The 26031-nt window shown below is 45.8% G+C and overlaps 2 protein-coding genes across 2 annotated transcripts in view; one reads left to right on the forward strand and one right to left on the reverse strand.

Moving 5' to 3' along the window:
- Window positions 1-405: 405 nt before the first annotated feature.
- LOC123758898 (uncharacterized) lies at window positions 406-1033 on the reverse strand. Its single transcript, XM_045743666.2, has 2 exons — window positions 994-1033; window positions 406-839 (listed from the first exon to the last, which is right to left on the reverse strand). The coding sequence occupies exons 1-2, from the start codon at window positions 1031-1033 to the stop codon at window positions 406-408; spliced, it is 474 nt and encodes a 157-aa protein (XP_045599622.2).
- LOC123758758 (protein obstructor-E) overlaps window positions 929-26031 on the forward strand; it is a 30554-nt gene continuing 5451 nt past the window's right edge. Inside the window, exons 1-2 of the mRNA XM_045743413.2 lie at window positions 929-1071; window positions 25492-25692. Of these exons, the coding sequence (XP_045599369.1) occupies window positions 1032-1071; window positions 25492-25692 (241 nt within the window). The 5' untranslated portion in view covers window positions 929-1031. The remainder of the gene's footprint in view (window positions 1072-25491; window positions 25693-26031) is intronic.

Consider the following 26031-nt stretch of genomic DNA (forward strand, 5'->3'; position numbering starts at 1 on the left):
CCGAGTTAATATCAGTGTTATGGTGAGAATGACACCCTATCCCGCCCGTCTCCTGCCTCTCCTACCCGTGTCCAGGGCTAGGCCAGGGTAGGATAGGATGATAGATCAGTACAGGATAGGTACGAATAGGATAGGATAGGACAGGGTATAGATTTTTTTTATCTTTATTTAAAAAAAATACAATATAAATTACATATACATAAGTGTTACAAGGTTGGATAGGATAGGACAGGGTACAGATAGGATAGGACAGGCCAGTATGGGCCAGGTTAGGTTACATAAGCCGCCTCATAAAATAATACACTATATTGTATAATTACTGTAGTATATCAACATTTATGTTACATGTGGTGTTGTTATATCATCATATTGTAAACATTTTGGTTTGATCACAAGCCTAATAACTCACAGTTTATCATCATCCTCATAATCATCCTCATCATCCTCATAATCATCCTCGTCATCCTCATCATCCTCATAATCATTCTCATCATCATCCTCATCATCCTCATAATCATCCTCATAATCATCCTCATAATCATCCTCATAATCATCATCATAATCATCCTCATAATCATCCTCATAATCATTCTCATAATCATCCTCATCATCCTCATAATCATCCTCATAATCATCCTCATCATCCTCATAATCATCCTCATAATCATCCTCATCATCCTCATCATCCTCATAATCATCCTCATAATCATCCTCATCATCCTCATAATCATCCTCATAATCATCCTCATCATCCTCATAATCATCCTCATCATCCTCATAATCATCCTCATAATCATCCTCATCATCCTCATAATCATCCTCATCATCCTCCTCAGCCCCTTTTACCTCACCTTCCCTCTCGTCACAGGTCAAACACCACCTCCCGCTCCTCACTACCCCTTCCAGCCACCCCTCCCATCACCCCTCCCATCCCCCACCCTCGTGAATCCTTCCCCTTCACCTAAGAGACGGAGGATGCGTGTGGAGCAGCACAGTCCGTCTCCGACCCCGCCACCGCCAACATCCCCGCCATGAAGCTCCTGCTGTGTCTCCTGGCCTGTGTCGCCGCCGGTGAGTAGCCCTCCTACAGGTACAGACGGGCAGGGAGGAGGGGTACAGACAGGGAGGGAGGAGGGGTACAGACGGGCAGGGAGGAGGGGTACAGACAGGGAGGGAGGAGAGGTACAGACAGGGAGGGAGGAGAGGTACAGACAGGGAGAGAGGAGAGGTACAGGCAGGGAGAGAGGAGAGGTACAGGCAGGGAGGGAGGGAGGAGAGATACAGGCAGGGAAGGAAGAGGGAGGGAGGAGAGATACAGGCAGGGAAGGAAGAGGGAGGGAGGAGAGATACAGACAGGGAAGGAAGAGGGAGGGAGGAGAGATACAGACAGGGAAGGAAGAGGCAGAGAGGTGATATAAAGAAAAAAGGAACCTACAGAAAGCAAGTTACGGGCTCACCATAGCCCGTGCTACATGGACACTTCGTCCTGAGTAGCTAAATCTTTAACAACAACATACAGAAGGCCTATAGTGGTCCCTACGAAGCAGCGCCTACTTACACACACACACACACACACACACACACGCCCAAACTCACTCACATACATGTCTAACCTACGCTTGAAACAACACAGCAACCCCCACGTTTATGTTACCGGTGTTCCCCCCCCCCCATAACTCAACAACCCTGCCTGCAATGGCAGGAAGAGAGAGAGAAACAAAGGGAAAGGAGGAACAGACAGCTGGAAGAGCGAGACGAAGGAGGAAGGAGAGAGAGAAGAGACAGAGAGAGAGACGGGAGAAGAGACAGTTGGAGTAAGAGTACAAAGAGTGGAACAGAAACAGCGTCACATCAACCTGTCAGTGATAATGACACCCCGAACTACATGTCTACTACATATATCAATATGTATCTCGCGAGCGCCAACACACACACACACACAGCCTAAGATACAGGACACAACAGCTGGTCCCCCAAGTATCTATTTTACTACGAGGCGAACAGCGACATCAGGTGAAAAAAAACCGCACCCATTTGTTTCTGCCTCGACCGAGAATCGAGCTTGGGGCCTTTTTGGACTGCGACTCCTGAGCGTTGTCCACTCGGCCGCAAGGACCTGGCCGTGTCGACATACCAAGTGCCGGGGATCGAACCCGGAGCCCTCTCGCAGCCTTCCTAATTCCTTCTGACCCTCCTGCTCCTCGGTGCTTCCTACTGGCCCTCCTGAGAGACGGCAGAAGACGCGTGTTCAAGAGTTAGCAACAAGTGGAATGAGCCACAAGAAAATATTATGTCCAGATGCAACTAAGCGAACAAACGTAATTGCGTTAACATATCGGAGGCCGGAAAGGCGGGGCTTGGGAGTAGATATTCAACCTTGTAATTACATCTAGGTAAATATATTCATGTGACTGAGAACGAGTCTTTATAGCTGCTTTTCTGCATCCAGAAAGTGAAAGTCAGCCACAGTTCAAACACCTGCTTTGCCTGGTCAACCCACACACACACCTGACCTGACCTGACCAACCCACACACCTGACCTGACCAAGCCACACACCTGTCCTGGCCAACCCTACAAACCTGTTATGGCCAAACCCCAACAACCAGAGTACTTTTTAATGGGCCTCTACAACTTTTCATTCATTACTTTAGTAATTATAATGCTTCCTCTATTATTATTATTATTGATGTTGGTGACTTTGTTTACTATTATTATTTAAATTGTGTTATATATAGAATCGAAAACTTTTCATATAGATTTGTGATTATACCGAGGCGTGAGTCAAGATGGTTATGTTTTCGCTACACCCTGTAGCTCCCCCATCACCCTTACTCTCCCCCCCCCCTCCCTGTGGCCCCATCACCCTTACTCTCCCCCCCCCTCCCTGTGGCCCCATCACCCTTACTCTCCCCCCCCCTCCCTGTGGCCCCATCACCCTCACTCTCGCTGGGTACTCACTGCACGTACTGAGGTAGCGCCCTCTGGGCAAACTCTCACTCTCATCCCACACCCGTTACTTCACTACCCCCACCTACCTACCTACCTATCCTGGCAACCTTCTGCCCCAACCACTTTCCATTTCTACCTCTCTCTCTCTCTCTCTCTCTCTCTCTCTCTCTCTCTCTCTCTCTCTCTCTCTCTCTCTCTCTCTCTCCCTAAAATTACTTTATTCCTCTCCTCTCTCAAATCATCTGCACTCCAACTCAAGGCATACGCCATCGTCACACCCTCACATAAGCACTCACAAGAGGCGTTAGGCCTCCTGCGAAGCGAAGTGGATTGACAGACTGCATTTTACCGGACTGTCAGAGAGTCCTGCGCACAGTACCACACACCAGACTAGTACACAGGTTGAAGAACCAGGCAGGAGTAAAGAGGGAACATCCTTCAACAGTTAAAAAAAGTCTTTTTTTGTTTGCTTTTTTTGCACGATTACGAAAAACCCAGAGTGTGGTTACCAGCTGTGTCTCAAAAGAGTTAATATCAGAACCTATAGTATTAAGTACTATAGGATGTACTATAGGACTATCCACTCCTATAATAGTATTAAGTACTATAGGCCCGGTACTATTTCTATCTTATGTGAATCTCACATGAGAAATAGTCCAGTAAACAACGTTTATTTTTACTATTGGTACTTTTTGTTTTTGTCATGGTTAAGACGTGCACGCGGTCTGAGGATATATACGGAGGAAGACGGCACGAGGACACGGCAACACCTGGGCAGTTCAACTCCACCTGCCTATGTGAACTTGGTCATCAAATGGACACATTGAGAAATGTGAAAAGGGAGTCATTCAGAACCTTGCGCACCTGGGATACGAGGCCAAGGTGTTGGGATATGAGGCCAAGACGCTGGGATATGAGGCCAAGGTGCTGGGATACGAGGCCATGGTGTTGGGATACGAGGCCAAGACGCTGGGATACGAGGCCAAGACGCTGACATACGAGGCCAAAATGTTGATATATGAGGCCAAGGCGCTTGGATACGAGGCCAAGGTGCTGGGATACGAGGCCATGGTGTTGGGATACGAGGCCATGGTGTTGGGATACGAGGCCATGGTGTTGGGATACGAGGCCATGGTGTTGGGATACGAGGCCAAGACGCTGACATACGAGGCCAAAACGTTGATATATGAGGCCAAGGCGCTGGGATACGAGGCCAAGGTGCTGGGATACGAGGCCATGGTGTTGGGATACGAGGCCAAGGCGCTGGGACATGAGGCCAAGACGCTGGGATATGAATGCGGGTTGAGCAAATTAGCGATCTCCAAACACTTAACCTTCCAGTACCGAAATCTACCTTAGACAGTTTAAAAGTTTGTCACCTGAGAGGCCTAGTTATGAGGAGACAGCAATTACATACCTCACGTTGCTTTAATGAGACGAAACGGGTGACCTGATCACCACATACAAAATCTCCAGGGAAAGTGGCAGGCAGGAAAAGCCAGCAAGGTCGCACTGGAACGAATAAACCACATCAGTGATATTAGTAATATTTGTTTCATTACCAGGAGGATGTATATATATTGGTTAACAAGTGAAATAGTGAAGACAGACTCAACTACAGCGCTACATGAGTAGAGATAAGGCGGAACCCAGGAGCTGGCGTTTAACTCCCACAAGCACAGCTATGAGAGAACTCTCACCCCACTGCCTACCACCCATTCCCTACCACCATCTTCCTCCCTACCACCATCTTCCTCCCTACCACCTACCACCTTCACCTCGTAGGTGAAAGCGTGACACCTCCCTGTGTACCTGCCCTTGTCCCCCGGCACACAGCCCACTGGCACCACCCACACCACCTCGTGTGACATCTTAGAAATTACCTCATCTAACCCCCCCACCTCTCCTCCTCCCTCTTCCCCCCCTCTCTCCCTCTCCTGTCCACTCCTATCCACCTTGACATATCTTAAAGGTGTAATGAGGGCGAGGGCATCACAGCCCCGCTCCTGTGCCAGGTAAGTACACTACGGGCTCACCATAGCCCGTGCTACTTGGAACTTGTTCAGAGTAGCTGAATCTATAACAGAGGGCGAGGGGTCAGGTTTTGGCGGGCTTCTGACCACTTCGCCGCCACGGCGAAGTGGTCAGAAGAGGAGGAAGATGTAGGGAAGGTGAGGGGGGGGGGGTATAACACAAGCAAAGGGGAACCATAAACACCCCCCCCCCCCCTCGAGGCGAGACAGGGAAACAACCCAACTATAAACAACGAAACAACTTACCAGCACAGCAATGACACAAACAATCACAGTAGAACAACAAATACCACAACGGTGGTATCACAAACACGCTTAAACAATGCAACAAAGTACAGCCGTGCACCAAACAAGGACAGCCGTGCACCAAACAAGGACAGCCGTGCACCAAACAAGAACAGCCGTGCACCAAACAAGAACAGCCGTGCACCAAACAAGGACAGCCGTGCACCAAACAAGAACAGCCGTGCACCAAACAAGAACAGCCGTGCACCAAACAAGAACAGCCGTGCACCAAACAAGGACAGCCGTGCACCAAACAAGGACAGCCGTGCACCAAACAACTTCACACATTTACAAAATCTAACAAAAGCAATTATTCTAGCCCTGATCGACAGAGAAAAAGGATCTTTAGCATCTTAAGAGCACCGGTATGACGAACGATTACTATTTAATACTTTTATAGGAGAGGTTAGGATGGACCACTGCTTCTGCTGGTAAGCAAACTATCAGGAGAAAGCTCTATGCCAGAAAGACTATCATACATGGTAGGGTTACTAGGACAAGGCGCTGGGGTTTGAGGACAAGGAGCTGGGATATGAGGACAAGGAGCTGGGGTATGAGGACAAGAAGTTGGGGTATGAGGGCAAGGAGCTGGGGTATGAGGACAAGAAGTTGGGGTATGAGGGCAAGGAGCTGGGGTATGAGGACAAGAAGTTGGTGTATGAGGGCAAGGAGCTGGGATATGAGGACAAGGAGCTGGGATATGAGGACAAGGAGCTGGGATAGGATGGGGAGACTCCCCCCCCCACACACCTGTGGTGGTGAGAAGGCCACGCCTGTAGTGACGGGGGGGGGGTTACAGGTGTGTAGTATGGCGGTAGTGATGGTATACTGCTCACAGGACCCACAGGAGCCGGGTACAGGGGCACGTCCACCACAACATTCCTTTCTCTCTCTCTCTCTCCCTCTGCCCGTCGCAAACTTCCCTCCATCTCTTACTTCTTCCCTCCCTACTTCCCCTCCACATAGCCTCACCTTAAATGTCAGGGAAATTCACAAGTCCGGAGAGTTTCTCGCGTTTGGTGCCAAGGTAATTCTCCCCCGTCGGCCCGGATTAGCGAAACATCACCCGTCGATCCGGATTACGGTCCGACAATCAAGTTCTGACAAGACATAAATGACAAGACAGTCCGGATATGAGGGTGGACTGGGGGGGGGGGAAGGAGGGGAATGGTGGTCGTTCCATCTGTAGCCGTTAAGGTTAAATGATCAATTAGCAAAACTGTGGCGGGGAATACTTGGTGGTGTGGCGGGGGAATACTTGGTGGTGTGGCGGGGGAATAAGGTACTTCGCGTGGCAGGGAGCAGTGATCTCAATGCTGGCTGGTGGCGGGGAATAATTAATGGTGGCGGGGAATAATTAATGGTGGCGGGGAAAGTTTAGTACTGTAGAGTGTATTGTGGGGGAGGGGTGGGGTGGGGGGGGGGGGGGGAGTGCACGTGGTATGGTCGTGCAGGGAAAGGGGGTGGAAGAATCACGCATGCACGCACATATATCCACACGCACATCCATACAACCGCACACCAATGGGCCGAGCTGAGTCTCTTTCACCTGACGCCTCTGTTCACCTAACAGTAAAACAGGTACTGGGGGAGATAGACGGCTGCTGAGGGTTGCATCCTGTGCAAATGTGAGTGTACAGTGTATGTGTACTCACCTATTTCTGCCTGCAGGATCGAGCTTTAGCTCTTGGACCCTGCTTTTCTAGCCGCTGGTTGTCTAATGCAATCAGTCCTGACTTATTTCTCTATCATACCTGCTTTTAAAGTTATGAATGGACTTAGTCTCTACAATCTGCCCCTTTAGGTCATTCCATTTACTCACTACACTCACGCTAAAAGAAATCTTTCTAACATCTCTATGACACATCCGAGTCTCAAGCTTCCATCTGTGCCCCCCCCCCCTTGTTCTGTTGTTATTCATTGTACACATTTCCTTTGTTTCCACCTTGTCAATTCCTCTAAGTATTTTATACGTCTGTATCATGTCCCCACTCTCCCTCCTCCTTTAAAACGTCGTCAGGTTTGGTTCCTTCAGTCTGTCTTCGTACCTCATCCCTCAGCAGCTCTGGGACGAGTCTCGTGGCAAACTTCTGCACCTTTTCGAGTTTCCCAGTGATGTGTTTTTTTAAGATGGTGGCTCCACGATGGGGCGATGAGATGGTGTGTGTGTGTGTGTGTGTGTGTGTGTGTGTGTGTGTGTGTGTGTGTGTGTGTGTGTGTGTGTGTGTGTGTGTGTGTGTGTTTGTAGTAGTAGATAAAAACAGGTTGCGACTCAGCACATAAGACAACCAATGGTTAAAAAAGGCGGGGTCCAAGAGCTATCACTTCGAACCTGCAGACATATACACCAAATTCAAATAGTAAACACACACACACCAAAGAGCCAAAGCTCAACCCCCGCAAGCACAACTAGGTGAGTACAACTAGGTGAGTACACACACACACACACACACACACACACACACACTAAGTGTGTTCTTGTCCACCGTGAGAGAGAAAGTAGAACGACAGGATAGTGGAAGCAGGAAACGTAAACGAGTTTCGCAAAAAGAAACTAAAAAAATAGAAATGTAAGGAAATACTCGGACCCAGCACGTTGTAATGAACAAGTGAACAACGCAGTGAAACAAGTTGTGGACGCCACCTCCATCCAAAACTTTATGGCCAGTTTCCGACAAACAAAACGACATCAGCCTAGCAAATAGACATCACATCGACAGCAAATCGACATCAGATCGACAGCAAATCGACATCAGATCGACAGCAAATCGACATCAGATCGACAGCAAATCGACATCAGATCGACAGCAAATCGACATCAGCGTTACAACGAAACAGGAACAACGAGGGTAGTAGTTAGACGAGGCATAAAAAGCTCTAGCGCTCTTCTCAGCATCAACCCGTCATCTTGCGTGCGGGAGAGGACGATGACGGGTAGGAGAGCAGCACTCCGGGAGCATCCCAGGCCCCTGCCATCACGCACCGCGACGGCCCTCGCGAGCTGTCACTCCAAGGCTGACATGGCGAGTATGAGGCCGGGTGCACTGCAAGGCCCATGTGTCAAGTGCAAGGTCGAGTGCACATACGCACTCACGGGGGAAAAGAGAGAGAGAGAGAGAGAGAGAGAGAGAGAGAGAGAGAGAGAGAGAGAGAGAGAGAGAGAGAGAGAGAGAGAGAGAGAGAGAGAGAGAGAGAGAGAGAGAGAGAGAGAGAGAGAGAGAGAGAGAGAGAGAGAGAGAGAGAGAGAGAGAGAGAGAGAGAGAGAGACAGACAGACAGACAGACAGACAGACAGACAGACAGACAGACAGACAGACAGACAGACAGACAGACAGACAGAGAGACAGAGACAGAGAGACAGGGAGAGAGAGACAGAGAGCGAGACTGAATCTGTGTACGCGAGTGTCTGTAGTGCCACACCCTACTGAGAACAAAAAAATATAGAAGGTAACAGAATATTGGGCGAGAGAGAGAGGGCTAGCTGGGCGTAGTGACCTCTCTAGGCCGGTGTGAAGCAAGAGACGCAGCCCCCTCCCCTTCTCTCTGTGCCACACCCAGGAGCACTGTCCCTGCCACACCAAAACACTCCACACCCACAGCAACGAACTTGCCGTCATTTAGAGTGCCAGGACCGGGTGAGGTTGGAGGTGGTGCGGACACACGAGGTCCGGCCAGGTCATTCAGATACCCCGAGGCGTGGTACTGGTAGCCAGAGCGCCCTGGCGAAAGTGCCTCCCGCGTACCGTAAGTAAAAGGCACCGTGGTAAAACTGGTGGCAAGTGCCACCTCAACTAGCCGCACGAGTGGTGCACGAGGACGTTCACACGCACATGCGCACACGCACGTACACACTGATTGCTACTGAGCCCTTCCTACTCGTCAGGAATCTGTACAACAGTTGATTGATAGTTGAGAGGCGGGACCAAACACCCAGAGCTCAACCCCGCAAGCACAACTAGGTGAATACACACACACACAAGTATTGTGTGGGCTACTAGGCGTCCGAAGTCGCGCACGTTTCCTAATAAATTATTTCCCACCTTTTATCTACTTCCTAAAACCTGTTATTAATTAAGTTCTCAACTTTACATCGTAAAGCTCCCCACTTACAGCCAAACGCCAAAAACTTTCGTTGTAAAGCTGAAGTACGTTCATTGAGACAATAAAATACATCTCAAAGGGATAGAGTAGCTTAGGCTATTTCTACCCCCCTCTACTTCAAGTCCCTCAAGGGGCGCACAAACCCGGTAAGTACAAATCCACAAGTCACAGTACAAGAATCACATTTAACATTGCAGGTTAATATAGTTAACGTTCAGCTGTAACATGTGTAACACACTATCCCGTGAGATCTCGTACGCAAACACTCACGTTAACGTACCTTCGTCGTTTTCTAAACAAAGTGCTATGAGTAGTCTGCGATATAGTGAGTGATTCTAACACTTCCATAAGCGTCTAATTAGGAAATCAAATGTAGGCACGGAGCATCATCTATTTTTTTTTTTTACTAGTTTCCAGCCCCTTGGGCTGGTCGGTACAGCGACGGACTATAGTGTCTTGCAGGTCTGTGTTCGATCCCCGATAGTTCAAATGGTTGGGTACAATTCCTTCACTCCTTCCGTAGATCTTAACTATTTGTCCACGTATCCCTTCCAAGTACTGTAAAGTCACTGGCTTAGAACTTTCTTTTGATAATTAGGCCTCGTGGGTTATGGAAATTCCCAATTACAGCAGGCGTGGATCTATCTGAAACCCTTTATCGTACTAGAAGCTTATATTGCTGTAACATTGCTTCTACACGTCTATTGCTTCACAGAGCAAAAACAAATCATCGTTTTAGTGAGTTTAAAAATGTCAGGTATCTGGATATATTTCGTGGATAGCATGCCGAGGAATTTAATATACTTATGAGTGTCTTTGCGATATGAATCTCCTGGAGATGGTTAAAAAAAAAATGATTTCGGGGGTTAGCTAACCCCCCGGCCCGGTCGTCGACCATGCCTCCTGGTCGACAATGAATCTCGTTCAGACCTCGCTCTCGGCAATACAACGGGTTAAGGAACTTGTATGAAGGCGTCATCTACGAGCTGTGAACGGTGGCGCGCACCAGGATGAACTGGTGAATATTTACAACGTAATACGTCGGACCAGCTCCGGGTCCAGAGCCCGCTGTCCGCTACCCACCCGGGGCCTCTGGGTCAGCTCACTCACGCCCCTCCGCAGGTGCTCCATACTGCTTACCATCATTCATTTAGACTCCCGATAGTACAGACGGATTCGTTCTTCGCTCATAATCGGAAATTCCGGGTTCGAATCCCTGCCGGGACAGAAATGGTTCGGCGCATTTCATATCACCTAATGCCCCTGTTGCCCTAGCAGTAAAAAGGTACTGAAGAGATAGCTTCTTGTGGGGTTGCCTCCTGGGAAGGGTCAGTATTTCGACCTTGTGGATGGGGGGTCATCATCTCGATATAAGCCTGAAATGTACACACACACACACACTGCCTGCCTGTCCCCTGATACAATGAGTTACGAAGTACACATTCCACAGGTGCTAAACACCATTCACAACTTTCACTCAACCTGGGATCCCTCAATCCTCTGCCTTCTTCCAGGAGTCATCCCATATCCACAATATATTCCGGTGATCTACATGCCGGAGAGGACAAAGCATTAAGGAAGGCGGTCGGAGATTGCCGACAACCCAGCAATTACCTCAAGATAGTTTCCTTTAGACGAGATAATTGACTACGGAGTCATCTCGAGGCTGTTGCCCCAGACCACAGCGCTGCCAACTGGGGAATAACAGCATCTGCTGTCTAAACTGGTTGTCCAGGCCACAGCGCTGCCAACTGGAGGAGAAGAGCATACCTGGAGCATACCTGGAAAGGGTTCTGGAAGTTCTTCTACTCCCCAAGCCCGGCCTGAGGCCCGACTCGACTGCAAGACTGTTGCCTTCACTGGTTGTCTGTCAATATTGCGACGAGGGATTCAGTGATGGTCACAGCCAACGGTGGGCAGATGACATCTTGAATTTCACCTCCCGGGTGACCTCAACTGTGGAGTTAGATACCCATCGTCTCAGTGAAACTTCATCTTAAAAGTAAACTTACAAGATGATTTAAACGCCACGACGTCCTGTGTAATTCGTTAACATAAGATCTGTTTATGGTTATCAAACCACATGTATGACGATTGAATAACCCACCGACATGTTGACTAACTTGACTCTGCACTTTAAGTTGTGCTGTTAAGTAAACATCTGGCTTCCGTGCAGTGGTTGGTGGAAGGTGTAACCCTTACTTGGTTAGTCTTTAATGATATATGTATTATATATAACATATTTATACACACACACACATGCTGCCTATCCCCGACAAAATGAATTATAAACTGGTATATGATCAGCAAGCCAAGCGTGGCAAGCGTCCTGCTGTCTGTTGATATAATAATTCATTACTTATATAATTCATTCACACGTCATGAATGACGTATGAAACGCAGTGGCAAATACAAACGGGCAGCAGCGTCTGTTCTCAATACCTGTCTCTTGCTGGCCTATCCATCACCTGCTATCACTAGCTAAATGGAACACATGCCTTCCTATTTCGCAACATCTGTGGCCGTGACTTGAGTCCCATCACCAGGCCCCCCACACACACAAACAGCGTTCCGATCCATGCATCACGGAGAGGGAAACTTCCCTTTCCGAGGACAGAGCCCCTAAAAACGGGTCCGTTTCGACAATTACCGCTGTTGTAATATCAGACACTTGTGTGGAAATTTACTCGTTAATTATTGGTCGTCTTAAAATGTAAAACCTGCCCTTTTTTTATCTGCAGTGTGTGGACGGTTTAAGGGAAGAGTTGAAGGTATATCCATTAGTATACTACACGGTAAGAGGTCACGCTCTTAATAATGGGGCTCTCAGGGTATTGACATGGAGCTTTCTAGACAGGACTTCCAAGGTTGTTCAGTGTTTGTTCTGGTGTGGTTGAACTAGTTTGTGTGTGTGTGTAGGGAGGGGGGGGGGGAGTTGTGTGTGCGCGTGTGAGTGAGAGTGTATTCACCTAGTTGTGCTTGCGGAGGTTGAACTTTGACTCTTTGGTCTCTCCTCTCAATCCTTAATCTACTGTTGTACAGATTCCAGAGCTTCTCGATCTGTGTGTGTGTGTGTGTGTGTGTGTGTGTGTGTGTGTGTGTGTGTGTGTGTGTGTGTGTGCTGTTACTAACTACTAACTAAATTTTTTCCACACACACACCAGGAAGCAGCCCGTAGCACCTGTCTAACTCCCAGGTAGCTATTTACTGCTGAAGATAACCTCAAGATAAGTAACAGGAGCATCAGGATGAAGGAAAATCTGCCCATTTGTTTTATCGGCGGTGCCGGGGATCGAACCCCGGTCCCTAGATCCACGAGCGCTGTCCAAACCACACATCAGTAGATGGAGAAACAATGACTTTTCGGTCCATCCTAAAGCATTATCAAGTCTTAAGTCATTATCACTTACAAGTTGATAATGATCCAGGACGGACCGAAACGTCGTCGTCTCATCATCTTCTGATGTGTGGTTTGGTCATCATATCTTCAGCCACGTTATTGTGACTCATCATCGTCCCCCCTAAGTAATTTAAATGACACGATCATGTCTCCTCCTCCCTCTCCTCATTTCTAGCGACGTCAAGTCCAGCTCTTTCAAGTGACTGTTTATGATGCTTATCCTACACATTTCACTGCCTTACACAGAACAAAGATACACACACACACACCAAAGAAGGAAGGATAAGACGCACTACACTGTGTGTGTGTTTACGCCTCGGGAGAACGAGGCAGACGTCCAACTTCCATCAAATATTTTCTCAGGAATTTGCAGCTTCCGTTGTGCGGTCTTGCCGGCTCTGACTTGTTCCTCTGACTATAGGATTTGTGCGTCATTTATTCAAAAATGATTTTTTTTCTGTGGGTGTTTGTCTCTTATTTATAATTGTTATATAAGATTATATCTTGGACAAATGTGGTCTCGTCCGGCACCGTCTTGAGCGGTGTCCAGCCTGCCAAGACTTGTCAACACATTCCAAGACGGATCCTCTCTGACTCCAGGCAAGACATATTCATCCCCTGACAACTGATGTGGGCTCATTGTTCCCTCGCTTGCGCCCCCTCCCCCCCTTCATCTTCAGTCACCTGTCCCCTTCCCCCCTCTGCCGTCATCTACCCTCCCTCCCCCCCACCCCTCGCCGAAGCCACGCAGCTATTCCCCGACGTCAAGAAGCGAGACAATTACTCACCACCGTCATTACCCGGCCAAGGCCAAGAAGCCTCCACCACGCTCTAAACACATAACGTAAAGGATAACTCAGCATTATACAGTCTCTTCCACAGGGTTAAGAACACATCGTTGCATGCAGAAGAGTCGCCTCTTACGTCTACATGTTCGTAATCTCTCACGTTTCTTCCCAAATTCTCAGCCATAGCTGCCTATATTGTATCATAAATTGGGCCGAGTTTCCAATATATTCTGTGGCGCAATACAAAACGTCTTCATCATCTGTAGGTCGTAAACATGTTCCTGCAAGGGTTTATGAAGTTTCTCCAACATTTTAATTACAAATTCGGATATTTAAATGAGAAATTGCGTGTGTACGTTTGAAACGTACATATATGCCCACATACATGTTGCAGAAGCTGCTGATTTTGACTGTTCTTACACTATGCTGTATCATCACCCAGTATGATGGCACTTGCTAGCCTGGTGCCTGACAGTTGCCCAACTCCCAGGCACTTGTTAACTACTGGGTGAACAGGTGTATCTGATGAAACGAAACGTGCCCAAATGCCCTGCCTGGGAATCGAACCGTGGGTCCAACCGGTTGTAGACATAATTCAATCTTCAAACGAGTCTACAAGAGCAATACAATCATCTAATGTATTAACTATTCCGATTAGGCAGTGCAAAAATTAGGTATGTAGCGTGATACAAGAGATTGTACTGTGAACACTACTAAGGTCGCGTGACCAATCTCGTTATTTTATAATGTTGTTTGCGTTACAAGTCGGTTGCTTCACACCGAACTCTACAATGTTCTCGTTACCATTCCAGTTGTGTCCCTGGCGGCCGGTCACTCCCTCCAGCTGCCCCAGTATGGACAATATTTATTGGAACAGTTTTTGCCTGTGCTGACGCAAGCTGCTGAAAGTGGGTAATTGCTCTCTTGGCCTCTCCAGTACTCCAGGATAATTTGTCTCGTGCTACTTGCCCTTCACAATGTAAAGCCGGGCAACAACAGAGTAATCTGCTGCTTGTACAATGACTTTACGGTGCAATTATTCACGGCCTATGAAGCCATTTTGAGTTGTAATTTAAACCGGCCGCGAGGCAATACAGAGGAAGGCACACAAATGTCAGATATTACCATGATATATTATCTGTATTTATCCTTATTGGAAACGGATATCCTGCCCCCGTCCTCTCATCTAACAGGATGCAGTTTTACGCTACGGTAATCAACGTTACAAATGCAATGTATAAAGAAAGTAAAGGCACACAAAAATTGACGTTTTCTGTGCAACGGACTCGATAGGTTAGGTGGGTTGTCTGGGATTGTACGTGTCTGGCTAGGCTATAAAAGACTGGATTGTTTATGGAGTGGCACAGGCTAGAGAACAGACTGGTGTACAAACACATCTGTCAAAAGATCATTGTAAAACTTTCTAACCAAGTACAAAAAAGTTAACAAATTCACAATCTCTTCTGCACATTGTGAAGATGCAGGCCAGCTGCTACGGAGGTGCCGTGGATGCACAACACAAAGTTCACAGTCACAGCACTTGTAACAAAGCTACTATGCCGTGCAGATTTACGGGCTATTCATGCCCGTGCCACCTCTTGGGTGGCTTAATCTTTATCAATCAATCGCCGTGCAGAGACTTAAATCTAGGGAAAGGCAGTTCCCCTTCACTCTCCATCTCGCAAGCACGCAAGTCTGATCACTTGATACAGATTAAGGATGCATTCGAGCTAAGTTCCGTGCCAAGTTTCACTTACTAGATGGAGAGGGACGAGTTACAACCCCGCTCCTGTGCCAGGTAAGTCCACTACGGATTCACCATAGCCCGTACTACTTGGAACTTTTGTTCCGAGTAGCTGAATCTAAAACAACAACAAATGGAGAGGGACGGTACGCCGCCTTCCCTAGACGTATCAGTCTCGGATATCAATGGTGGCTTTCACACTGCAGTCTGCACTCTTGGAACCACCATAGGATTGTGCCATTATGCTAGTGGGAGTGTCCTGTCTGGTACAGGCGACTACATCAACCGTGCTCTCAAACAACTTTAGTGGAACGCTGGTTGACGAACAACTTCTATCCATAATGGATACCCTAACGATTATCTCGTAGAGATCATTAAAAGGAAGGCGATTAAAACCAATGACCAGGGTTGTCTATGGTCAACGTTATGCAAGACCTTGCAGGCGCACATACTTAAGCCATATATGAACACCAGTAGCGTGTTCTTACTTCTATTGTAAGCAAGCCACAAGCCACAACCCGAGACATCAACACAAAAACAATCTCGCATTGTTATTCAATTTGGAAAAAAATGGTAATTATCAAACAATTATCATATTGGTTTTCTCCTTTGATCAAAGCTGAAGGGCGAGACAGCCGAGAGCTGCAGGAGGGTAAGGCCCATTTGACCAGCTGGGGGGTTGTGGGCAGTCAAGGTTAACTTGTTACTCGGTGAAAAGTTATTTTGTGAAAGGCTGCGCTGCCTACCGGGCCAGCCAGTCTCGGGTTATTACTTAGAGACTGGTTTGTCAGGAGCCCAGGCTCTGACACTGCTCGCCCGCTCAGGTCTCCTAGCCTGGACACGTAGGCACCCTCTAAACCTGCCACGACAGAGACGGTACAATGCACTGACGTTCTGCAGGTACATTACCATCTTAGGTACACTGACGTCCTGCTGGTACACTACCATCTTAGGTACACTGACGTCCTGCTGGTACATTACCATCTTAGGTACACTGACGTCCTGCTGGTACATTACCATCTTAGGTACACTGACGTCCTGCTGGTACATTACCATCTTAGGTACACTGACGTCCTGCTGGTACATTACCATCTTAGGTACACTGACGTCCTGCTGGTACACTACCATCTTAGGTACACTGACGTCCTGCTGGTACATTACCATCTTAGGTACACTGACGTCCTGCTGGTACATTACCATCTTAGGTACACTGACGTCCTGCTGGTACATTACCATCTTAGGTACACTGACGTCCTGCTGGTACATTACCATCTTAGGTACACTGACGTCCTGCTGGTACATTACCATCTTAGGTACACTGACGTCCTGCTGGTACATTACCATCTTAGGTACACTGACGTCCTGCTGGTACATTACCATCTTAGGTACACTGACGTCCTGCTGGTACACTACCATCTTAGGTACACTGACGTCCTGCTGGTACACTGCCATCTTAGGTACACTGACGTCCTGCAGGTACATTACCATCTTAGGTACACTGACGTCCTGCTGGTACACTACCATCTTAGGTACACTGACGTCCTGCTGGTACACTACCATCTTAGGTACACTGACGTCCTGCTGGTACATTACCATCTTAGGTACACTGACGTCCTGCTGGTACACTACCATCTTAGGTACACTGACGTCCTGCTGGTACATTACCATCTTAGGTACACTGACGTCCTGCTGGTACACTGCCATCTTAGGTACACTGACGTCCTGCTGGTACATTACCATCTTAGGTACACTGACGTCCTGCTGGTACACTACCATCTTAGGTACCTGGTTGATACCTGGTTGATGGGGTTCTGGGAGTTCGTCTACTCCCCAAGCCCGGCCCGAGGCCAGGCTCGACTTGTGAGAGTTTGGTCCACCAGGCTGTTGCTTGGAGCGGCCCGCAGGCCCACATACCCACCACAGCCCGGTTGGTCCGGCACTCCTTGGAGGAATAAATCTAGTTTCCTCTTGAAAATGTCCACGGTTGTTCCGGCAATATTTCTTATGCTTGCTAGGAGGACATTGAACAACCGCGGACCTCTGATGTTTATACAGTGTTCTCTGATTGTGCCTATGGCACCTCTGCTCTTCATTGGTTCTATTCTACATTTTCTTCCATGTCGTTCACTCCAGTACGTTGTTATTTTACTGTGTAGATTTGGTACTTGGCCCTCCAGTATCTTCCAGGTGTATATTATTTGATATCTCTCTCGTCTTCTTTCTAGTGAGTACATTTGGCGGGCTTTGAGACGATCCCAATAATTTAGGTGCTTTATTGCGTCTATGCGTGCCGTATATGTTCTCTGTATTCCCTCTATTTCAGCAATCTCTCCTGCTTTGAAGGGGGAAGTGAGTACTGAGCAGTACTCAAGACGGGACAACACAAGTGCCTTGAAGAGTACAACCATTGTGATGGGATCCCTGGATTTGAAAGTTCTCGTAATCCATCCTATCATTTTTCTGGCTGTCGCAATATTTGCTTGGTTATGCTCCTTAAACGTTAGGTCGTCAGACATTATTATTCCCAAATCCTTTACATGCTGTTTTCCTACTATGGGTACATTTGATTGTGTTTTGTACTCTGTATTATGTTTAAGGTCCTAATTTTTACCGTACCTGAGTACCTGGAATTTATCACTGTTAAACATCATGTTATTTTCTGATGCCCAGTCGAAAACTTTATTAATATCAGCTTGAAGTTTTTCAATGTCCTCAGCCGAGGTAATTTTCATACTGATTTTTGTGTCATCTGCAAAGGATGATACGAAGCTGTGACTTGTATTTTTGTCTATATCTGATATGAGAATAAGGAAAAGCAGTGGTGCAAGGACTGTACCCTGAGGTACAGAGCTTTTCACTGCACTTGGACTAGATTTTATATGGTTGACAGTTACTCGCTGAGTCCTGTTTGACAGAAAACTGAGTATCCAGCGTCCTACTTTACCGGTTATTCCCATTGACTTCATTTTGTGTGCTATCACGCCATGGTCACATTTATCGAAGGCCTTTGCGAAGTCCGTGTATATCACATCACCATTCTGTTTCTCTTCTAATGCCTCAGTGACTTTGTCGTAGTGCTCAAGTAGCTGTGAGAGGCACGATCTTCCCGCTCGAAATCCATGTTGGCCTGGGTTATGAAGGTCATTGGTCTCCATGAAATTGGTGACCTGACTCCTAATCACTCTCTCAAATACTTTTATGATGTGCGATGTTAGTGCAACTGGTCTATAATTTTTTGCCAATGTTTTGCTCCCTCCCTTGTGTAGAGGGGCTATGTCTGCTACTTTAAGTGCATCTGGTATCTCCCCCGTGTCCAAGCTCTTCCTCCACACTATACTGAGTGCCTGCGCTACCGGCACTTTGCATTTCTTTATAAATATTGAATTCCATGAGTCTGGACCTGGGGCCGAGTGCATGGGCATGTTTTCAATTTCTTTTTCAAAATTTAGTGCGCTCGTGTTTATATCAGTTATATTTACCGGGGTTTGAATATCCCGCATAAAGAAATTGTCTGGATCTTCCACCTTCATGTTGTTTATTGGAGTGCTAAACATGTCCTCATACTGCTTTTTTAGGATTTCACTAATTTCTTTGTCATCCTCCGTGTATGAACCTTCACTTGTACGAATAGGTCCAATACTGGCAGTGGTTTTTGCTTTTGATTTCGCATATGAGAAAAAATATTTTGGATTTTTCTTTATTTCCTGAATTGCTTTCTGTTCTAACTGCCTTTCTTCAGTTTCATATGAGTGTTTCAATTTCCGCTCGATTTCTTCAATCTCCCTATTTAAATTATTCCTTCTTTGACGGGAAATTCGTGTCTGCATAAGCAGTTCCGTTATTTTTTTCCTGCGTTTATAGTGTCGTCTGCGTTCTCTTTCTACGTTAGATCTCTTTCTGGCTTTCCTCAAAGGAACATGTTTCAGACAGACTTGATACGCTTCTGAAGTAAGTTTTTCTATTCCTTCTGTAAGACTTGTATTATTTAGAACAGTTCCCCATGGAATGTTTGTAAGTTCCCTGTTTATTATCTCCCAGTCTATCCTTTTATTATTAAAATTGAATTTACTGAATAGCCCCTCTCGCTTTATCAACGTTTTAGGTCTATTCTGAGTATTGATGGTCGTTTGCACTTCAATGAGTTTGTGATCTGAGTATGTGGTATCTGATATCGTAATGTCTCTGATAATGTCTTCATTGTTCGTAAAGACCAGATCTAGAATATTTTCATTTCTCGTTGGCTCCGATATCTGCTGATTGAGGTACACTGACGTCCTGCTGGTACATTACCATCTTAGGTACACTGACGTCCTGCTGGTACACTGCCATCTTAGGTACACTGACGTCCTGCAGGTACACTGCCATCTTAGGTACACTGACGTCCTGCTGGTACACTGCCATCTTAGGTACACTGACGTCCTGCAGGTACACGCGTTCTATCGTAAATTTATCTCTGAATGTTTATATCTCCCATTTTACGAAGTTAAATTATTTTGTGGGACGCGTTGATTTTGAGACACGATGGTCTATAAAAATCCTGCCGATTCAACCCATCGTCAAATAATTTGCGTGAAAGGAATTAGCAGATTTCGCCGACAATTACCATTCAATTTAATCGAGCCACCACTTGCTAATGAGTTCAACCTGAACAGTGACGGGCGAGAGACAGCCTGTCTTGCTTGTACAGTCAGTCACCCGTCGAGTCGGGGAGTGCGACAACTTTCTGGGCTGAACCTGGTTGAAAGGAGTGACAAGTGGTCACACATTTGGCCGCATTGGCTCGCTAAAATGTAACGGGGCAGCTTCGAACTAAATATCACAAGCACTGGATTGAAAGCCTAGCGTCGGAATGTAGTAAATCTGGATTCAGTTTACCTACGTCTCTTCTTGCTTATCGTGTATGCTCTTACCATGATCCAGACGGTAAACTGCACTTAGTGAACAGTTTACAAGCTCCGTGTTCGTGCTCTAGGGAAGACAGTCATTATAGCGCACACATTTTTAATTTCTAATCCCCATTAAAATTAATCCAAATGGGATATGCATAGTTTTTTAATTCGTGCAAAACGTTTAATTTAACATTACTCTGGATAGTAATGTTGAATTTGGGCACAACAACTTAAGCTGGACGGTAGAGCGATGGTCTCGCTTCCTTCGTTTTTTTTTGTTTTACTGTTGAGTTAAACAGAAGCTACAGTTACGGATTTGCGCCCAGTAAATCCTCCCCGGCCAGGATACGAACCCATGACAAAGCGCTCGTGGAACGCCAGGCGAGTGTCTTACCACTACACCACGGAGACTGTTTACGTTCTTCTTGATAGTAGGTGCAGTTTGCAGTAAGAGTTTGCCCTGCAATGACTGCACCAGTACAGATGTTGGGAGACGCGTTTATGTTGAGGATGATAAGTGTCAAAAGTGCTTGTTACGTTGTGGTGTAGATAGAGGAGCGTGGACTAAAACAGAGGTGGATGTGAGAGGGAGACTTGCCGCGCCGTAGGGCGGTACGTTGTGTTTATGGCCTCAGCTGATCCAAGGAGTTGCCTTGTGCGCATGACGTCTACTAATATTTTTTCCAGGAACTTCCGTATCAGAAGGCGCAAGAAGTACGCTTCCCAAATCATCAAAGTGTCAAAGTGTCAAAGGTTGTTCAACGTCCTCCCAGCAAGCATAAGAAATATTGCCGGAACAACCGTGGACATTTTCAAGAGGAAACTAGATTTATTCCTCCAAGGAGTGCCGGACCAAGCGGGCTGTGGTGGGTATGTGGGCCTGCGGGCCGCTCCAAGCAACAGCCTGGTGGACCAAACTCTCACAAGTCAAGCCTGGCCTCGGGCCGGGCTTGGGGAGTAGAAGAACTCCCAGAACCCCATCAACCAGGTATCAACCAGGTAAAGGACACCCGGCCACCAGACGGCGCCCTTGGCTGAGACATCTTATCTGGCACCCCATAAACAAGCTCCTTCCTTTGTTCCTGCATTCGATCCCCGACCGTCCAAATGGTTAAGCACCATTACTTTCCCCCGTCCCATCCCAAATTCTTATCCTGACCCCTTCCAAGTGCTATATTGTCGTTATGGCTTGGCGCTTTCTCCCGAGTTCCCTTCCCTAGTCGGCTGCTTCCTGGATTTAGTTTATTTAGGGATTTAGAGTTTAACAGACCTCTAACCCTGTCCATGGAGGACTGAAGAAACTGTATATATGCTGGTTAGCATTGAAAATGTGTGGCCATGTCTGTGGTAGAAAAACAATACTAATAATAAATACAATAATAATAATAATAATAAATAATAATAAACAAAGGCCGCCCTCATTAAGGCATGTGGGTGTGGAGAAGGTGTTGGTAAATGTCACCTCGGCTTGCATGAGCCTGGGTCTGGGCACGTACGTACGTACGTACGTAGGCGCGTGATAATGTCCGTCCGTCTCGGGAAGGTTCGGTAAGGTAACGTCTTGGCACAAAAGTTGGATTACAATATTTGGGGGTCTAAAACAGTCCTAACTCCATCTCGTTCGCCAATACATCAACAACATCGCTCATTTGTTTCTGAATTGATGATTTTTTAAATAGGCTGAATTTTCCAGCCTATTTTCCCCCGATTTCCATGGTTACCAGTTCCATAGTCATTCGTCGCCGACGTTTACGAGGATAATACGTCTAGTTGTATATTACTTAATGAAAAAAATATAAAGTAATGTATTATTTTAACACATTCAGGTACATCTGCATTTGTGCAGCTGCCCTAGACTATATGAAGGGGAGTACAGTGTCTCAAAAATCTAGCTACGTGGTGCTAAAAATCCTTATCACACAGGATAGTCAGCAAATATGTTGGCAAATATAATAATTACAATAATAATATTTAGTTATGCAAATATGAATTCTTTGCACTGAACTAAAGCCTATGGATGATGCGCGCGCCATTCGGCCAGATTAAGTAGCCAGCAACTCATCGCCTAGTGAGTAGTTGCAACTGAGTAAGTGACCGCGCGTTCAACCTTATCCCTGGCTACGGGAAGCTAGAGATTAACGCCACATTAACATTAAAAAATTTACGTCTAAAGTAGGCCAAGTACAATTTTGTACTTTGCTCTAAATGTTAAAATCTGTACTTTGAGCTGACACACATTCCAAAGAGTTTTCGTTCTGTTTTCGAGGCGAATAAACGTTATAATGAGTAGATGAGTAATGAACAGATTAGAGTAGATAAGTTTAAGTTACGCTAGGAATTGATAGGTTGGTTAAGTATCAGCTGAGATTTACCTTACGTTAGTTTTGTAATTACCAAAATACAGATGACTTCTCGATGGAACAATCAAGTACAATTCTGCTAAATAAGTACTGTTGGTGTACAAATATTACGTCCGTGTCTTGGCAACTTAAGATAAATAAGAGCGCTATTAAGCCAGTATGCCTACGTTATATAGTACTAGGCTATGCAATACAGTATATAGTGCTAGGCTATAACAGTACTCTGAAGGGCTAAGATAGTCTAAGACCTGTGATACGAGGATAAATTATGAACTGGGATGTGAACTGGCCAAGATGGCGTGGAGGGCAGTCAGTGCATGCGTGCAGGGCAGTCAGTGCATGCGTGCAGGGCAGTCAGTGCCCTGTAGCATGCGTGGAGGGCAGTCAGTGCCCTGTAGCACGAGTGGAGGGCAGTCAGTGCCCTGTAGCATGCGTGGAGGGCAGTCAGTGCCCCGCAGCGTGCGGAGGGCAGGACCACTTTCACTTACCTTGTGGAGGTCAATGGGAGGTGCCAGACGCCGCCATACGGGGATGACTAGCTGGTGGGTCATCTTCAAGGTGTCCAAACCCACTCCAGACACGCCTGTCATTCCCTACATAATTTGGCATGATAAATCTTTTCTCGTAGACGGCTATACTATACTCTCACGATCGCATGTATATTGTCATACTATTCAGCATAATATGCATGTTTCGCCGTTTCTGAAATTCAGTTTGGAATTTTCTTTGTCGAATAATCCCGCCGATGTTTTCGAGAAAAGGCAAAGATAAGATCACTTTCACCGCGTCTCCATTGTCCTCTATGAGGGAAGAAAAACAAAGCGTTATAAACCCAAATAAAGTGAAGCTATATAGAAGCAGCTATAATTTATGTATTATATATATATATATATATATATATATATATATATATATATATATATATATATATATATATATATATATATATATATGCGAACAAGCCTGAATGGTCCCCAGGACTATATGCGAATGAAAACTCACACCCCAGAAGTGACTCGAACCCATACTCCCAGAAGCAACGCAACTGGTAACTACAGGGCGCCTGTAGTTACCTGTATTTTGTATACCTGTATTTGTTGTAGGCGCCTGTATTTTGTGTTCCTCACGTGTGCCCCAAAGAATGAGGTGATTTGGTGAAATGCTATGCCCAAGATTACCATCCGAGTTGCCGTCGGGGAAGTGGCTCAAATAGCCTCGGCTATCACTTCCTTTTGACGGCCGTGATGGTCAAGCGGATTAAGGCGCCCTGTAGTTACCAGTTGCGTTGCTTCTGGGAGTATGGGTTCGAGTCACTTCTGGGGTGTGAGTTTTCATTCATATATATATATATATAATATATATATATATATATATATATATATATATATATATATATATAATATATATATATATTATATATATATATATTATATATATATATATATATATATATATATATATATGTCGTACCTAGTAGCCAGAACTCACTTTTCAGCCTACAATGCAACGCCCGATTTGCCTAATAAGCCAAGTTTTCATGAATTAATATATTTTCTCTAAATTTTTTCTTATGAAATGATAAAGCAACCCATTTCATTATGTAAGAGGTCAATTTTTTTTTATTGGAGTTAAAATTAACGTAGATATATGACCGAACCTAACCAACCCTACCTAACCTAACCTAACCTATCTTTATAGGTTAGGTTAGGTTAGGTAGCCGAAAAAGTTAGGTTAGGTTAGGTTAGGTAGGTTAGGTAGTCGAAAAGCAATTAATTCATGAAAACTTGGCTTATTAGGCAAATTGGGCCTTGCATAGTAGGCTCAGAAGTGAGTTCTGGCTACTAGGTACGACATATATATATATATATATATATATATATATATATATATATATATATATATATATACACAAAAAGGTACATTGGGTTTATGAGAGCATTGATGTTTTTACATTCTTGAAAAGCCACTAACACGCATAGCGTTTCGGGCAGAATAATCGGGCCTACATTCCTATAGATGTTGGATTCTGTGATTATAAGCCCTCGAAAACTTTATTTTTTTTAATTAATAACAAATTTATTAGAAATTCAGGAGAATTAAATCCTTCCTAAATAATACAGTAGTGTAAATTACTGGACATCCTATCATAAAAGTTGAAAATCATCACTGTTCTCAGGTGTTCACATTCAACTATGTGCCACGTTGTTTCAAAAGGAACTTGATAAGCATGCCGGACGAGCCGGGCTGATGGCTATGTGGGACTGGGAACTGCAAAGCAGCAATAATACTGATCAGGCTATCACCATGGGTCTACTAAAGTATGAAAACTCCTGAACTCGTACACAGGTAAATCCCTGCAGTGCCGGACTGGGGATAATTTTCACTCAAACGCGTACGCCTTCCCCCAGCGTCCTCCACTTAACTCTGTCCTCTCCCGGGGCGACTCCAGCCCTACACAGGCGACCTGTGGTTGCCTCCGAGATAAAATATCAAGGACTCCCTCTATAAATACCTTGACAAATGGACTTTAATTAGGTTGTATAATTTACCGTCCTTGTTTTTATATAGTATGAGCATTGGAAGGTAATAAAATATTTAATGGGCGTTTGAGACGTTATAGTTTTTCAGTAAATTATTTGTCCTCAAGAATTAATAAATCATTCTTCGACTTAGAAAGTGCTTAACTGTGTGTCCTGTGGTGTGTGTGAACTTGTACATCAATTATGTTCCACGCATCATATTTATGCACCACAATAATTATGTCTTAAAACTTCACATTTTTGCATCAACACATTCTTAGGCTATGATATATATATATTCAAAAAATACATTTAGTATGCTACAAGTATAGACTCCTCAAATCAGACCTTTCTCCTTTCCGAAGTTAGCATTCTTTCTCCTTCCTTGCCACAAGATGACGATAGATTTCTCCCTCCCAACAGCGTGGGCCCAGTCCTGCCCGCCTGAGGACATCCACTACTTCCCAGACTCTCAGCAGTGCGACAAGTACGTGGAGTGTAAGGACGGCGTCGCCACCGAGCAGCTATGTCCCGACGGCCTCCTCTTTAACGACAAGATCCGCAACGGAGCGTACCCCTGTGGATACCCCACCGAGGTCGACTGTGGCTCCAGGGGCCGAACCCGTAAGTATTTTTATGGGTCGGTAGTTCATCTTCCACCTCTCTTAAGTGGGTAGGTTGTCTTGGCGTTAAAATCATGTTTAGGTTACGTTAAGCTAATGTTTTCATATACAGTAATAAGGGAAACTTGGTAATCAATTAGTTTATAAATATACTTCTTTAGCGCCTTAATAACGAGGTTACCAGCCACTTGTTCATGCAATATTCATGTGGCTGGAGGAAAATGAATGACTATGTGGCCCAACAGATTAAATGATGGAGCACAATTTGTCAGAAGTCATTAGCGAGGCTTCGTCTGTCATACTAAACTCTCATCCAGGTGGTCATAGCACACAATATCCC

The sequence above is a fragment of the Procambarus clarkii genome, chromosome 31 (genome assembly GCF_040958095.1).
Source record: "Procambarus clarkii isolate CNS0578487 chromosome 31, FALCON_Pclarkii_2.0, whole genome shotgun sequence".
Taxonomy (NCBI): Eukaryota; Metazoa; Arthropoda; class Malacostraca; order Decapoda; family Cambaridae; genus Procambarus; species Procambarus clarkii.

Excerpts from the sequence above, each read along its gene's own strand:
- LOC123758898 (XM_045743666.2), bottom strand. The coding sequence starts at position 1,033 with ATGGCGGGGATGTTGGCGGTGGCGGGGTCGGAGACGGACT. Across the intron at positions 840-993 it reads GGCGGGGTCGGAGACGGACT|GGGCTGAGGAGGATGATGAG; the intron begins GTGCTGCTCCAC and ends GTGAGGTAAAAG.